Consider the following 14,884-nt stretch of genomic DNA (forward strand, 5'->3'; position numbering starts at 1 on the left):
GGGCAGGAAAATAGGCTGGTTTAGGTGAAACGCTGAAACCACCTTAGGCATGAAGGAAGGCACCGTACGTACCATTACTCCGGCCTCTGAGAATTGCAGAATTGGGTCTCGACAGGACAGCATCTGGAGCTCAGATACCCGTCTCGCCGATGTCACGGCCACCAAAAAGACCGTCTTTAAGGTCACATCCTTCTCCGAAACTCGCCTAAGCGGCTCGAAGGGCAAACATTGAAGGGCCTTTAAAACTAACCCCAGGTTCCAGGCCGGACAAGGGGCTCGCACGGGAGGATGGAGCCGAAGCACCCCTCTAAGAAACCGTGTCACATCCGGGCAAGCAGCCAGAGAGAGGCCAGCGACCTTCCCTCGAAAACATGCTAAGGCTGCCACTTGAACACGCAGGGAATTATAGGCCAAGCCTTTTTGTAAACCATCCTGCAAGAAGTCAAGTATCGGCGAGACAGAAGCCCGCATGGGTGTGATCGCTTTAGAAGCACACCAAGCCTCAAATTGGCGCCAAATCCTGGCATAAGCCACGGAAGTGGAACGCTTGCGGGCCTGAAGGAGAGTGGAAATGACTTTACTGGAATATCCCTTGTCTCTCAATTGCGCCCTCTCAATAGCCATGCCGTAAGACCAAAGCGGCAGGCGTCCTCCATGATCACCGGGTCCTGTGACAACAGGTGCGGTACCAGAGGTAACGGCAGGGGATCCTCTACCAGCATCCGCCGGAGGTCCGCATACCACGGCCTCCTGGGCCAATGACAACCACCTCTCCTTGGTAGAGCCGAATCCGCAGGAGTACTCGCCCTATCAAGGGCCACGGAGGGAACACATACAGGAGGCCCTGAGGCCAGGGTTGAGCCAAAGCATCCAACCCTGCCGAGCGAGGATCTCTCCGTCTGCTGTAGAAGCACGGGACTTTGGCATTTGTGCTTGACGCCATAAGATCCATTACGGGCTTTCCCCATTTGGCACATATCTGCTGGAATACTTCGACTGCAAGTTCACTGGGTCGATTTGATTCCTGCTCAGATAATCGGCTTGCATGTTGCTCTGACCTGCAATATGAGCTGCTGACAGAAACTGCAGATGAAGCTCGGCCCAATGGCAAATCTGCGCGGCCTGCGCTGCTAGTGCAATGCACTGAGTGCCTCCTTGGCTATTTATGTAGGCCACTGCTATCATGTTGTCCGACAGAACTCTGACAGCCAATCCAATCCTTCCAGGGTCAACTGAAAGACCAGAAGCGCCTGGAAAATTGCATTCAACTCCAAGCAATTGATGGACCACTCCGACTGCTCGGGTGTCCAAAGACCCTGGGCATGCCTTCCCCAGCAATGTGCACCCCAGCCCTTCAGGCTGGCATCTGTTACCACCAGGCACCAATCGGGGAGCGCTAGCGGCATTCCTCGCCACAGCATGCTGTCTGAGAGCCACCACTCCATACTGAGCCGGGCCGCAGGGAGCCACGTGAGTTTGCATTGATAATCCTGAGATATAGGAGACCACCGTTGAAGCAGGGAACACTGCAGAGGTCTCAGGTGCGCTCTCGCCCAAGGCACCACTTCCAAAGTGGCCGTCATCAACCCCAACAGCTGGACTATGTCCCAAGCTCGCGGGTGAGGCATCCTCAGGAGCAGACGGACCTGGTTCTGAAGCTTGCACTGCCTTTGCTCGGGTAGGAAGACCATCCCCAAGGCTGTGTCGAACTGGACCTCCAAATATTCTAGAGATTGAGAGGGGGTCAGGTGACTTTTGGCTATACTGATGACCCAGCCCAGAGATTGCAGTAGTGAGACTACTCTGGCTGTAACCTGATGACTCTCTTCTGCAGAGTCTGCTCTGATGAGCCAGTCGTCTAGGTATGGGTGAACCCAGATACCCTCTCGCCTGAGAAAAGCAGCTGCTACTACCACCATTACCTTGGAAAAGGTTCGGGGAGCTGTGGCGAGGCCAAAAGGCAAGGCCCGAAACTGGACATGTTTTCCCATCACCGCAAAACGCAGAAACCTCTGGTGCGGGGGCCAAATTGGTATGTGCAAGTAAGCTTCTTTCAGGTCCAGAGACGTGAGAAACTCTCCTGGCTGTACCGCCGCTATGACGGAGCGCAGAGTTTCCATGTGAAAAAGCCGCACGTTCAGAGACTTGTTGACTTCTTTTAAGACTAGGATAGGCTGAAAAGACCCTCCTTTTCGCGGCACCACAAAGTAAATGGAGTAACAGCCAGAGCCGCATTTGGCGGGAGGCACGGGGGAAACTGCCCCTATGTGAATCAAGCCTTGCAAGGTCTCCTCTAGCGCCGCCCGTTTGGCGGCAGAACCGCATCGGGACTCCACAAACACGTCTCTTATCGGGGCAATGAATTCTATTCTGTAGCCTTCTCTGATCAGGTCCAAGACCCACTGATCTGAGGTAATCTTGGCCCACTCCTCGAGAAAGAGGGAAAGTCGTCCTATCACAGGAATCGAGGAGGGGGCCGGCGCACCATCACTGAGAGGGTCGCCCTTGAACTCCAGGTCTTGAGCTTGCTGCTGAGGAACGTTTGTCCGAGCGAAAGGAGTTCCTCTGCTGAAAACGGCCACGCAAAGTGAACCCAGCAGAACGCCCCGGGCGGTACCTTCTACCTTCACGGAAGCAAGGTCTGCACGAGGAGGGAACTGCCTGACTGTTTAGCCGAAGCTCTGACCAGATCATAAAGGGTGTCAGCAAAAAAAGACAAGGCCGACTCCATCCGCAGTGCCATCTCCGTAAGGGGCTCCGCTCCATCTCCGGACTGTTCCACTGCCTGTTGTAACCAAGCGAGGCAGGCTCGGGCAGCGTAGCAGCTGCATGCAGACGCCCGTAAGGATAGGCCTGAAATTTCAAAGGACCCTTTCATAGCTGATTCCAGGCGACAGTCCTGCAGGTCAACTCCTCCTTCCACTGGGAGGGTAGTTTTCTTTGTCACATCCGTGACTAGGGCATCCACTTTAGGCACTGCTAGGCGCGCCAAATGCTCCTCACTTAGAGGGTATAATTGCCCCATAGCCCTGGCGACTTTCAAAGGCCCCTCGGGGTCAGCCTATTGAGCTGTGATAAGCTCTTGGATGGAGTCATGCAAAGGAAAGGCTCGAGCAGACTTTTTAGTACTTGCCATCCTCGGTTTACCGGAGAAGGTCTCAGTACTCCCAGCGTCTTCTATAGAGAGGACCTGCAAGGCATCAGTAATAAGTGCTGGCAGCTCATCGCGGTGGAAAATCCTCACCGAGGAAGGATCATCTGGATCCGGTGGCAATCCCGCACCTTCTTCTGGCTCTCCAGACCACGAAGGCCTGCTAGACCACTCAGAGTCCTCACATCCCAACCACGGGGGGAGGGGGGGCACTCTGAAGGGGAATCCACCCTTCTGTGCTTGTCTTGCGGCCATCTGTCAGGGGAAAACGCGCCTGACGGTAATCCAAGGCCAGACTCCACTGGAGGGGATACAGAAAGCAGGGCCGCAGGGGACCCCTGCGGAAGAGCTCTTTTTAACATGTATGCATTATGCAGCAATAAAACAAATTCAGGAGAAAATGGCTCACCCTGGCCTCCCGGTTCCAGTCCGGGGGAAACAGCTCTTTTATTAGCCTCTATACGAGGCGCCCCTCCAGGTTCAAACCCCTCCGCCTCAGCGGGGGTCGCGCCATGCTGCTCCAAAATGGCACCCGCTGCCAGCTCCACAGAGCAGAAAGAAACATTGTTCGCCATGCTCGGGCCGGCTCTACCGTCTGAAAAGCATGCCTTACAGAGCCCCGCTGCGGATTTGCGCTTGCCACAAACGGAACAGTGCTTAACTTTCTCAGCAGCCAACACCGAAAGCGGCGGAATTCAAAATGGCGGATTCGCACCAAAATCGTCCCGAACGCGGGCCGGAGGAGCTACAAAATGCTCTTACCTCACCAGACAGTCTCCGAGCTCCGGTCATGCTGCACAATCAGAAGAAAACCTCTTTTCTGGGATTGCAGCGCAACACAACTTTTTTTTTTATATCGCTGTGAGGAAAGTTTGAGGCAACAGCAAAAGAGGCAAATTTCCAACTCTAGAGGATCAGTAGCGTGGGAAAGGCAGGGAAAGGGCGAACCTATGTGCCTGCATCCACAGCGTGGGCAAAGACAGGGACAGGGCTTGCCTATTTGTCTGCTTCCACATCGGGGGCTGGGTAAGGCAGGGAAAGGGCTAACCTATTTGCCTTTAAAGTGGGCACCATCAGCCACAACACCCCTGCTACAACTGGCAAAAGCACAGGAGCCACCCCAGGCAGATTTTCTGAAGGAGCTTGAACAAGCTGCAACCACCCTGCTGAGGAGATAGAGAATACTGAAGAGGCAGATGGAGCTAGCTGGCCATGAGGCACTATGGTTTTTCAGTGCTCTCTATCTCCCCCTGCTGGTTGATGGACACAACCCACTCGCAATGGATTCATCTGCTTGATGACTAGAAAATGCCCCTTACAACATGGCTGCCAGCTAATCCATCAAGGAATTCAATGCCAAGCTCTTGTGTTAAGACCATCCTGCAAACAGACCAGAACTTTTGGAAGTGATGCTCCAGAGGACTGAAGATTACATGGTCAGGACCACTCTTTCAAATTCTCCATACTCGCACACAAGCCAGAGATGGATCTTTTCTGAAACTGCAACATAGCAGCAATCACTCGATGGGAATAACCTTTCTTCCACAGCCTTGCCCTTTCAAGAGCCAGGCCATATGACAAAACTGGGATCTGTGTCCAGATCAAACCTTAAAATATGAGACCCTATCCCTCTGGATACGACAGCTGGTTTTCCACCTTCAGTCTAATAAAGTCTGCATATCACAGCCTCCTTGACCAGTCTGGGCCACCACAAAAGTCCCATGAGACTCCCCACCCTCTGAATTATTCTTCTCACCAGTAGCCATGGAGATAACATGCAGCAAGCCCTCCAGAGGCCACCACTGATAATTCTGGGCACTTTGGCATTCTCTGCTATTAAAATAATCCATAAGGAGACCCCCCACATTGCTGAACATTGAGGCCAAACACTAAATCTGCAGGGTATCACCCTTCAGGATACAAACTACTTCTACTGAAGAAATTGGCCTGCATGTTCTCCCTTCCGGTCACAAGAGCTGAAAAGGGATGCCGCAGAGAACATACTTTTTCTTGTTTGCTTCTTGTGTATTGGCCACTGATATACACACCACTGTTGTCATGTCTGGTAGAACCTGAGCCACTTTCATCTGCACTAGTGGCAGAAAGGTCTGCAAGCAAAATGAACTGTCCTCATCTGCAAACTGTTGATTACTTCACTTCCTTCTAAATCCACTGTCCTTTAAGCACTTTGGATAGGCAATGGGCATCCCAACTGTCCAAGTCTGCCTCTGTTGTGACTAGGGTCCACTTTGGAGTCTTAAGTCTACCCTTCTCATCAGATTGTCTTTCTCCAACAATCAAGTCAGCACCCGAAGGGGGAATCTCAACTAAGGACTCTCTGGATTGAGCCACCCAACAAGAAGGGACCTCTGCAGGGTGTATGTGAGCTCTGAACCATGACACCAGATCCAGGGATGCTGCCACTGAACCCAGACCCTAAGAATAATTCCAAGTCCTGAATCAACAATTGCAATTTTAGACATTGATCAAACAGACTCAACCCCTTCAGAAGAGAGCACCAAGATACTCCAGGGACCAGGGTCAGCTGGACAACCTGAGCAGTCACTAACACACTCCCTCAATAGGACTTCATCTGAATCAACCTGTTGTTGAGGTATGGGTGTACTAATATCCCTTCCTTCTCAAGTGCAGCTGCCACCACTACCACCACTTTGGAGAAAGTTCTCAGAGCTGTGGCCAAATGATACAGCTCAGAACTGAAAATATTCCTCTGGAATTATAAGTTATAAGCATTTATGATGCTCTGATCAGATAAGAACTTGCAGATAAGCCTCTGAAAGCTGCAGGGATGTCAAATCATACCCCTGCTCAAAGGCTGCCATGACTAACCTCAGTGTCTCCGTTCAAAAGCCTGGAACTCACAACATTTTGTAGGCCTGTTTCAAACTAAGATTGACTAGAGCATACCCTCTGTCTTTTGGACAAAAAAAATGGGAGTACTTCCCAAGCTTCCACTCCTGTCAAAGGACCAGATATGCCATTGTGGGGCACTTAGTAATATGAAAACTGAGGAAGGGGCCTCCCAAGCACTCTTCAGTACCACCGTTTCTAACAGCAGGCTGCTGCCCGAGACCCTCCTGAACCAACACCTGCAGAGTAAAGGGTGCCCTATGTGGGCAGCTCATAAATTCCTGCACAGAATTGTGGGCCCAGAAAGGAAAAATGCTTCCTATGAGGGGCCCCAATGGACACCTTAGCTCCTGCAGGAATACTGGAAGATTCAAGCCAGGCTGCTGCTTCTCAGTCTTATGCCGTGCAGAATTTTCTCAATACTTATACTAATTGTAGGAAAAAAATTAGTTTTGGGGTCATCAAAAGGTGTAACCCTTGAATGATACTTTACCAACACCACCATAATTCCTCATAGGTTCATTTTTCTGTCAACTGTAGTTTTAATACATAAAAAGTTGTCTCTTAACACTTATGCTTTTCATTTAATAAAATTATAGAGTACTTAGCTTAGACAGCAGTCATTTAAACCCCAAGCATACTTCTAAAATGGCCATCAACACTGCTGACTACAGTCAAGGAGGGAGTCGAGGAATGAACCTACTCTGGTGGTATGCTACGTACTGTTAAAGAATACAAGTGTGTCAATAATAGCCACTGTCGTGTCTCCACTATACATGAGGGAAAAGGAGCCAGCTGCACTGCTAATGAGCTGGCTCCCGCAGTCCCTACATTTCCTACCATGAATCCCACTGTGGCAGCTGCTGGGAAACCTCACTCAAGCAGAGCTGTGGCTCTTAGAAATTCCCCCAAGAACAACTTTTCACACTCTTTTTTTTTTTTTAAAGATAGACTATCCCTGCAGACAAAGGAGGCAGACCACATAAAGGGGGAAAAAGGAACAAAAAGGAAGGATGAAGGGGTTACTAGAGCTGTCTTGAAGCCACCTACTCACCAACCTTGAAGAGGGCCCAGCAGGACCACCACTACTAGGGGAAGACATGTTTCACTGGAGCTTCAACCTACAAATTTGGAGCCCTGGGACCCATCAATGGCCTATTTGGATTCAATCTGTGCCCAATGGAGGCTGTCTAATAAAACACTATTGCTGCACTAGTCTGAATTCCAACCATCTGCTGGAGGCAGAGAATACTGGCATATTCCAGGGCTGTACCATTACTTATATTGGCGATGTCACCGGAAAATTGTGCTCTCTACCGCCATCTGCTGGCAGGGTGGCATAATCTAGCAATATATGGAAAGCTGTAATTTCTGAACTTTGACAATAGGTAACCTCTTCTTTTAAACTGTCATTCTATTTTAAACTCTATGAACTAATCACATCAATCTGCGGCATGCATCATGGACAAACTATTTCACCTAACTTTAATCCTAATGTTGGTTATCTGTAAGCCTTCAATAATAGGATTCTGTTACATCAGAAAATTAAATCTTAATATTCTAAACATTATTTTAAGGTAGAGGAAAGGGGTGAGGAGGGGGAAGTTACCCTGTTTCTTGTAATACTCTTCCCATGCCTTTGAATAATCTTGTGTCGGTCCTTGTTGCCCTGAAAAAATGAAAAGAAGTTTGATACTGCTCATTTTTTATGCACACAGAAAATTCTTTGGGCTTCAGATGAAAACAAAAAAATACAAAAACAGACCAGTGGTTCCCAAACTGTGGGTTGGGATCCCATGTAGGGTCACAAACAAGTCTGCTCCCCCTACTTCTGGGCCTCACTAGTGATCTATAACCAGTAGAGACTGTCAGCATGAGGTCTGAGTCATGATTCATCACTCCCCCCCCTCACCTCGCCTCCTGCAGACAAACTGATGTACAGTACTGGAGTCTGTGAGTGCACAACACAGGGGTCCCGTGCTAACTGCTGCTGTCTTCATGTTTCAGGCTGATGGGGTGGGGGGGAGACGAGTCTGCTATTTTGTTTTTATCATCTAGGATATGGATCTGAGGGCTGTTCAAAATGGCCTTAAAAGCATCTATACTTGTACCTAAATTCAAACAAGGCCAGCACTGCCATCCTGTAAGCCAGGATCTTGTCCTTCCCTTGGTGGCCAGCATCTCACCTTTCTCTTTTCCTTTCTTTATTCCTTGTCACTGCCACATTACAACAGTTTTATATAAAAATGTGGAGAGGGGGACAAGGTGGCTGCATTGTTTTTTTTTGTTGTTATTTTTGTTGCATTTGTACCCCGCGCTTTCCCACTCATGGCAGGCTCAATGCGGCTTACATGGGGCGATGGAGGGTTAAGTGACTTGCCCAGTCACAAAGCTGCCTGTGCCTGAAGTGGGAATCGAACTCAGTTCCTCAGGACCAAAGTCCACCACCCTAACCACTAGGCCACTCCTCCACTCTTTGTCACTGCCACATTCAAACAGTTTTATACACAAATGTGGGGAGAAGGACAAGGTAGCTGGAAAATCGAGAGGGAGAACCCCTGGCACACACAATGTTATTTTTGCAGGGTGGTCCCAACATCAAAATGAATTTAACACCCCTGGATCACCCAAGTGTGACATCAAGGGGTGAGAGAGACCCCCATGGGTCTCAACCCCTGTCCAGCGTTCATCACCAGAGAAACAGCCCTGAGAAGGATGGCTCCTGCCCCCCCCCCAAACAAAAGAACCTAATAGGCTTAAACCCAAGTACCTGACCGGGACTGCACATGCACACCTGCTGGAGACTGAACTACTAGCTTTCTGAGGGGATATACAGTAGGCTTATAGACAAAAATCAAGAAGTTAGTGGTATTCAGTCTCCACCTGCTGGCCAGAGCGCATATATCCATCTGTGCCCATCTGGAGGGATGCTATGGAAATTAATTTAATACCCCTGGATCTAGGGTCACATAAATTTAAATGTTAAAATGGTGTCAAATTAGATTAAAAGTTTGGGAAGTACTGGCCTAGACTGTGGTAACCACAACAACGAATCCAGGCACTATTTCCAATATAGCATTCCTTTTCCCAAGTTGAGACATGTTTTTAAACTCATAAAATGACCAGTCAGTCTTCTAGGAGACTGGATACACAAATCACAAAGCAACAAGATAGGTGTGCACTCAATACATTAAGCAGCAAGGGATACACAATAAGCAGTGCTTCCCCCCCCCCCCCCCCCTTAGCAAAAAGGTGCCTGTATTCAGACATGGGCATCCTTAAGGGTTGGGACGACCACTGTAGGACCCCCACAATATTCACACACCCTGCCACCAGTCACAAACGCTATGAAAAACTCATAAATGTAATTACATCAGTCCTTGGAACACACCACTTGTGGGGAAGAGAGAAGAAGTTGGACTGCTACACATTTCTACACAAACTACATGCTCACAAAATACCTCATCTTTGATCACATATGCAAAATATAGATTGATTCTGATCAGAATAACTATATATTAGAAACAGAAAGGCGCACACAAAAACTGAACTAGAAATCCTAAGCAGCTAGACTCAGTTTACAATACAATAATGGAGAAAGAAACAAATGCATTTCCTACAAAGATATCAAAGATGATGAACATTCAGATTTCCAAAACTGACATTCAAATCACTAAAGCAAACTTAAAAAAAAAAAATTGTTTTTCTACCTTTGTCTGGACAGCTCAGCCTCTGTGGCCCGTGTCTCCCATATTTTGCAGGGGCTGAGCTATTACGTGCTGGCTACAGCATGCACCTCCATTCTCCCATGGGCCTGTAGGGACTGGCTGAAGACACTACTTCTCCCATGGAGGTACTCCCTCCTCTGTGTACATTTAGGGTGTGCAGAGCCTGGGAGCCTGGAGGACCATGGGTCAATTTTAGCAGGCAACAGAAAAGGATGCTGATACACAGTACCACCGTGTACCCCCTGAATAAAGCCCTGCAAATAAGACAGGGGCAATAATTTATGGTCACTAAAAGCACAGCTTATCAAAGGGCTCTATCTTAAAAAAGAATTGGAAATATATATTTTTTTAAATTAGCCTTGCTATCTCACAATAAAAAAAGTCTCTCGTATTAATTCCAAGTTTTTAAGTGAATTTAGATCAACAACATACAGAGTATTATCTACACATCTTCATGAAGAACTGTAGGGGAACAAAACCTGGAACGACCATGCTGTTTTAAAAATATCTATATTTAAGAATACAGTATTTTTCTTATTTTCAAGTTACAAGCCTTCCCTACTCCAAAAAAAAAAAAAAAAAAGGATATTATAAGCACTTTCCAACTGATATTGAAAATGACCTTCTCTATTATATCAAGTATGTTTTCAGCAAGGTAAATGAGAGGTCCATATACCACTTTCCCAGTTTGAATCCAATCAATGAACTGTCATACGTTACTGTGTTTCCAGAAAGATGGGAACATTAAAATCACTTACACAACATTTTCAGCCCCCCCCCCCTAAAAAAAATCACTAATTATTTCAGATGTTAAGAATCTTTTTTTAAATGAAATCTGTGCCCACTGTGTACTGCACAAGTCACATTATGAAGAGCAGCATTTCTAAACTGTGCAATTAAAAAAACCCAAAACAAAATCAAGTCAATTTTAAATTTATTTCATGAATGCTCAGAGATAACTTTCAGAAGTGTCATCACTCCCTATATGTATGATGTTATTTCTGCAAATTCCTCGTATTTTACAGCTGCTGCTATTTGGAAATTAAATACACCTGGAGGATTTATACAGATGCTCATCAGGAATCCTAAAGATACAAAGTATAAAGACAAGTAGAAACAAAGGTGCATACTCCAGAGCAAGATATATATATTTTTTACACACACCAGAATACAACCACCCCCCCCCCCACACACACACACAAAATGGAAGTAATAAAACATATTAGAATAAAAATGAAGAATCAAAACAAAATCATGGAAACTATTACTGCTCTTTAAAAACAAAGTCTGGTTCAAACAAAACCCCTTAACTCAAGTATAGAAAGCGAACCACAAATAGTGATATTTAAATGCTTTAAGCTGTGGTCTCTGACAAACAGGAAAATGTAAGTTTGAATATATATATATATATATATATATATACTCATCATAGTAAACGTAAAATCTGTTTTAATGAAAAGAGCACAAAGAATGACTTTTCCTGATGTATTGGGGGGGGGGGGGGAGGGGGGGCTGGAGGAAGGGGACAAAGACCATAGTGCAAACAATTATATGTACCTCTCTTGCATGCAGAGCTGAAAACTGGAGCAGGAGCTGGCCCACCCTCCTAAGTTGGTTTATTTCCCCAGTCACTACTGCACTTTGTGCCCACCCTTGCCTGGTGACAGGCCATGGTGGTGGTATTGTCAAAGACAGCCTGCACTGCTCTGCCTTTAACCTGGGAAGGAATTGACAGAGCAAATCTGATGATCCATCTCCCTAGTCTGTTTATGGACTACGTCATCTCTTTGGAATCGGGCCCTGGAGCCACCTGTCCTTGGCAATGCACGCTCCAGACCCAAGGACCCACAACTGAAGCGATGACTACCTAGTCAGTTAACTGCAAATCTATCCCAAACAAAAGGGGGAGGGAGGGGAGTTATCTACCATGACAGGCTTACCCAGGCCAGCTGCAGTAGTGGGAGATGCACAAGGAGCTTTCAGACCAAAACAAAGCAATGGTTTTCAACCCAGTCCTCAGGGACAACCTGGTCAGTCGGGTGTTTAGGATATCCACAATGAATATGCATGAGATGTATCAGCATACACTTCCTCCACTACGTACAAATCTCTCATATGTATAATCATTGTGGGTATCCTGAAAACCTGACTGACCAGGCGGTCCCTGAAGACTGAGTTGAAAAGCACTGGACTAGAGGGTTCATATCTAGGCCCTCACCCAGGGAACTAGCTTCAGGGTGGCCACCATGGTCTTTGGACTCTACTGTTTTGCAGAGCCCTAATGGTCTTGGACTGTCTCCAGTTGCCAAACTTGTACTGAAGCTTGTTTATCTTTTCCTGCATCATAAAGACTCAGCCCACCACCATGTCAAAATGAGCCCCTAGATACTCCAAAAGTGATTAAGCATGAGCTTGGTTTACTTGTAGTTCACCACCTAGTCCAGCCCTTCCAGAAGCTGGATGACCCTGGAGGTAGTCGAATATCCCTTCTCTTTCAATTTGGTTCAAACCAGCCTATCGTCCAGATAAGGATGGACTACAATACCCTCTTGAAACAGAAAGGCTGTGACCATCACCATCACCTTGAAAACAGAGAAATGGTAGTCAACCCAACAGGCTGGGCACGGAATTGAAAAAGTACAGAATACAGAACATAAAGGACCCCTGAGTTATGTTAAAGCATCTCCTCTTAAGGATCTACAGTGGTTACCTATCAATGAAAGAATTTCATTTAAGCTCTATGTTCTTGTTCATCAGATTCTTTATGGTATCTTACCATCTTATATGATAGATCTCATTAAGTTGTTATGAAATGCCACTCATCATCTAGAGAATAACTCATATTACTTTGTAAAAGCAACCTACAAAACTATCCATAATTCTAATTTTTCTTACCAAAGTACCAAACTCTGGAACTCATTACCCAAGTACATCACTCAGTCGATTATATGTCATTTAGAAATTTACTTAAAGCCCATTTCTTTAGATCTGTGTTCAGCTAATATGAAGATTTTTTTTTAATAGTTGTAGTATTAATTGTCTTGTAATGCTTCTTCTTAATATGTTATGTAAGCTGCATTGAACCTAAGCTTTCTTGGGAAAATTTAAGGTAGAAATGTCATAATAAATAAAACAAACAAGTGGATAAAGGTCGAGATGGTGTATCTGGATTTTCAGAAGGCATTTGACAAAGTACTTCATGAAGGTCTCCTGAAGAATTCAGAAAATCATGGGATAGGAGGCAGTGTCCAATTGTGGATTAAGAACTGGTTAAAAAGATAGAACACAAGAGTAGGGTTAAATACAATATTCTTAATGGAGAAGAGTAAATAATGGGGGTCCCCAGTGTCTGTGCTTTTTAACATTTATAAATGATCTGAAAGTGGGACAAGTAAGGTGATTAACTGACATCAGTTTAGAGTTTTATTAGACTTAATATACCACATTACACAATTCAATATCAAAGCAATTTACAATAAATTATATAAAATAAATTAGAAAAGATAAGAAAACAACTACAATGGTTATAGGAAAGCTCACAACACTCAAGACATATAACTAAAAAAAAAGCCTATTCAATTACTCTAACAGCCTGGAAACGCATTAGTAAATAAATACGCTTTAACAAGCGTTTAAAATGCTGTGAACTACTCTCCGCTATTAGAGCTGCAGGAATCTTGTTCCACAAAGCAGGAACAACTACAAAAAGGAAAAAATATGTTCTTACCTGATAATTTTCTTTCCTTTAATCATACTAGACCAGTCCAGACTAATGGGTTATGTCCATCCACCAGCGGGAACAGAGGAAATAGTTCTATCGTCCCTTAAGGGTATCGTGCAGCCTGGAATACTCGGTATTTCAAATAGTCAAACAAAAGTGCTCAACCGCAACAAATAAAATAGGAAACAGAGCCTACCAGGAAACCAAGCGTGTCCAGGTCTACTCCAGTGCGACCAAGGGCAAGCCAAATCGCCCAGCAAGGAGAGGCATCACTCAATTTTCCTGTCTGTCGTGCAGACCCCCCCTCCCCCAAAGCAGGAGAAGTGGCTCATCAATGAAGCACAACTGAGAGCCGCATAGAACTAGAATAGCAAGGTGGCATGGAGGGAAAAGGCAAATCCTGACCTGATGAAAGGTACCCTGCTTCCAGGATCCCCAGATGAACTCAGTGAAGGAGATAAGCCCTAAAGAAGTAACAAGGAAGAAATCTAAGATAAAACAGGAAGGGTGGGTGTCTGGACTGGTCTGGTATGATTAAAGGAAAGAAAATTATCATTTAAGAACATATTTCCTTCCTTGTCATCAATACCAGACCAACCAGACTAATGGGATGTAGCAAAGCAGTCAGGCAGGAAATATGATGAATAGCAAAAGAGCACTGCCTCAAGAGAGCAAAAGAAACATCCACGACAACGCTGAGCATCATCCTACAGAGGAACCATGTCAGGTGCAGGTATCCAAAGGTCCCAGATAGTGGGAAGAAAAACAGAGCAGAGGCTCCAGTAGGGAAGCCAATGCCCTAAGACCCAGAAGAGCTCAAGGGAGCCATTGAAGAAATCTCCGAAGGCCCCAAACACGATGTGGGATCCCAACAGCCGATCCAAAGGAAAGCAGTGGAGTCTCAAATTCTGGCCACAAAAAGCCCAGCAGAGGGGAAAAGGACACACACAGGGACCAACAAAGTCACCAGCAGTCGAAGAAATCTACCGACAGAGCAAACAATGTACTACTCTCCACGCCTACGCCACATCAAAGCCCCTGCCGTAGCAACAGACAGGAGCCCCAAGACAGAACCGAAACTGGCCCAGACCCTTACAGGTGGACCAAGAGAGCCATGTCCCCCCAGCCAATATGTAGGGAGGCACCACCAAAGAGACGGCGGAAACACCACCTACCTGAACCAAGCTAATTGGAAAAAAACAAAAATGTGATTTGAGCAATGTGTCTCCTAAAGCTAGGGAACTGAGCTACAGCCCAGTGGCAGTCACACCCCGCACACTCAATCAAGTACAGAAAAGAACACCTCCCCCAGGCAGAGGCGGAGCTAACAATCAAAGAAATAGGGAAATGATGTGCTGTGCTGCCTAGGCCGAGGTGCAGCACCTCCATCAATCCCCACAAGTAAAAACAGAG

At 46.3% G+C, this 14,884-nt stretch overlaps 1 protein-coding gene across 3 annotated transcripts in view; it reads right to left on the reverse strand.

Moving 5' to 3' along the window:
• The window catches only part of FUBP1 (far upstream element binding protein 1), a 238,211-nt gene that overhangs the window by 5,206 nt on the left and 218,121 nt on the right, over window positions 1-14,884 (reverse strand). For all 3 annotated transcript variants that reach the window (XM_030206527.1, XM_030206528.1, XM_030206525.1), the window contains one exon: window positions 7,632-7,691. In XM_030206527.1, coding sequence (XP_030062387.1) covers window positions 7,632-7,691 — 60 coding nt within the window. The remainder of the gene's footprint in view (window positions 1-7,631; window positions 7,692-14,884) is intronic.

The sequence above is a fragment of the Microcaecilia unicolor genome, chromosome 6, assembly GCF_901765095.1.
Source record: "Microcaecilia unicolor chromosome 6, aMicUni1.1, whole genome shotgun sequence".
Classification (NCBI taxonomy): Eukaryota; Metazoa; Chordata; class Amphibia; order Gymnophiona; family Siphonopidae; genus Microcaecilia; species Microcaecilia unicolor.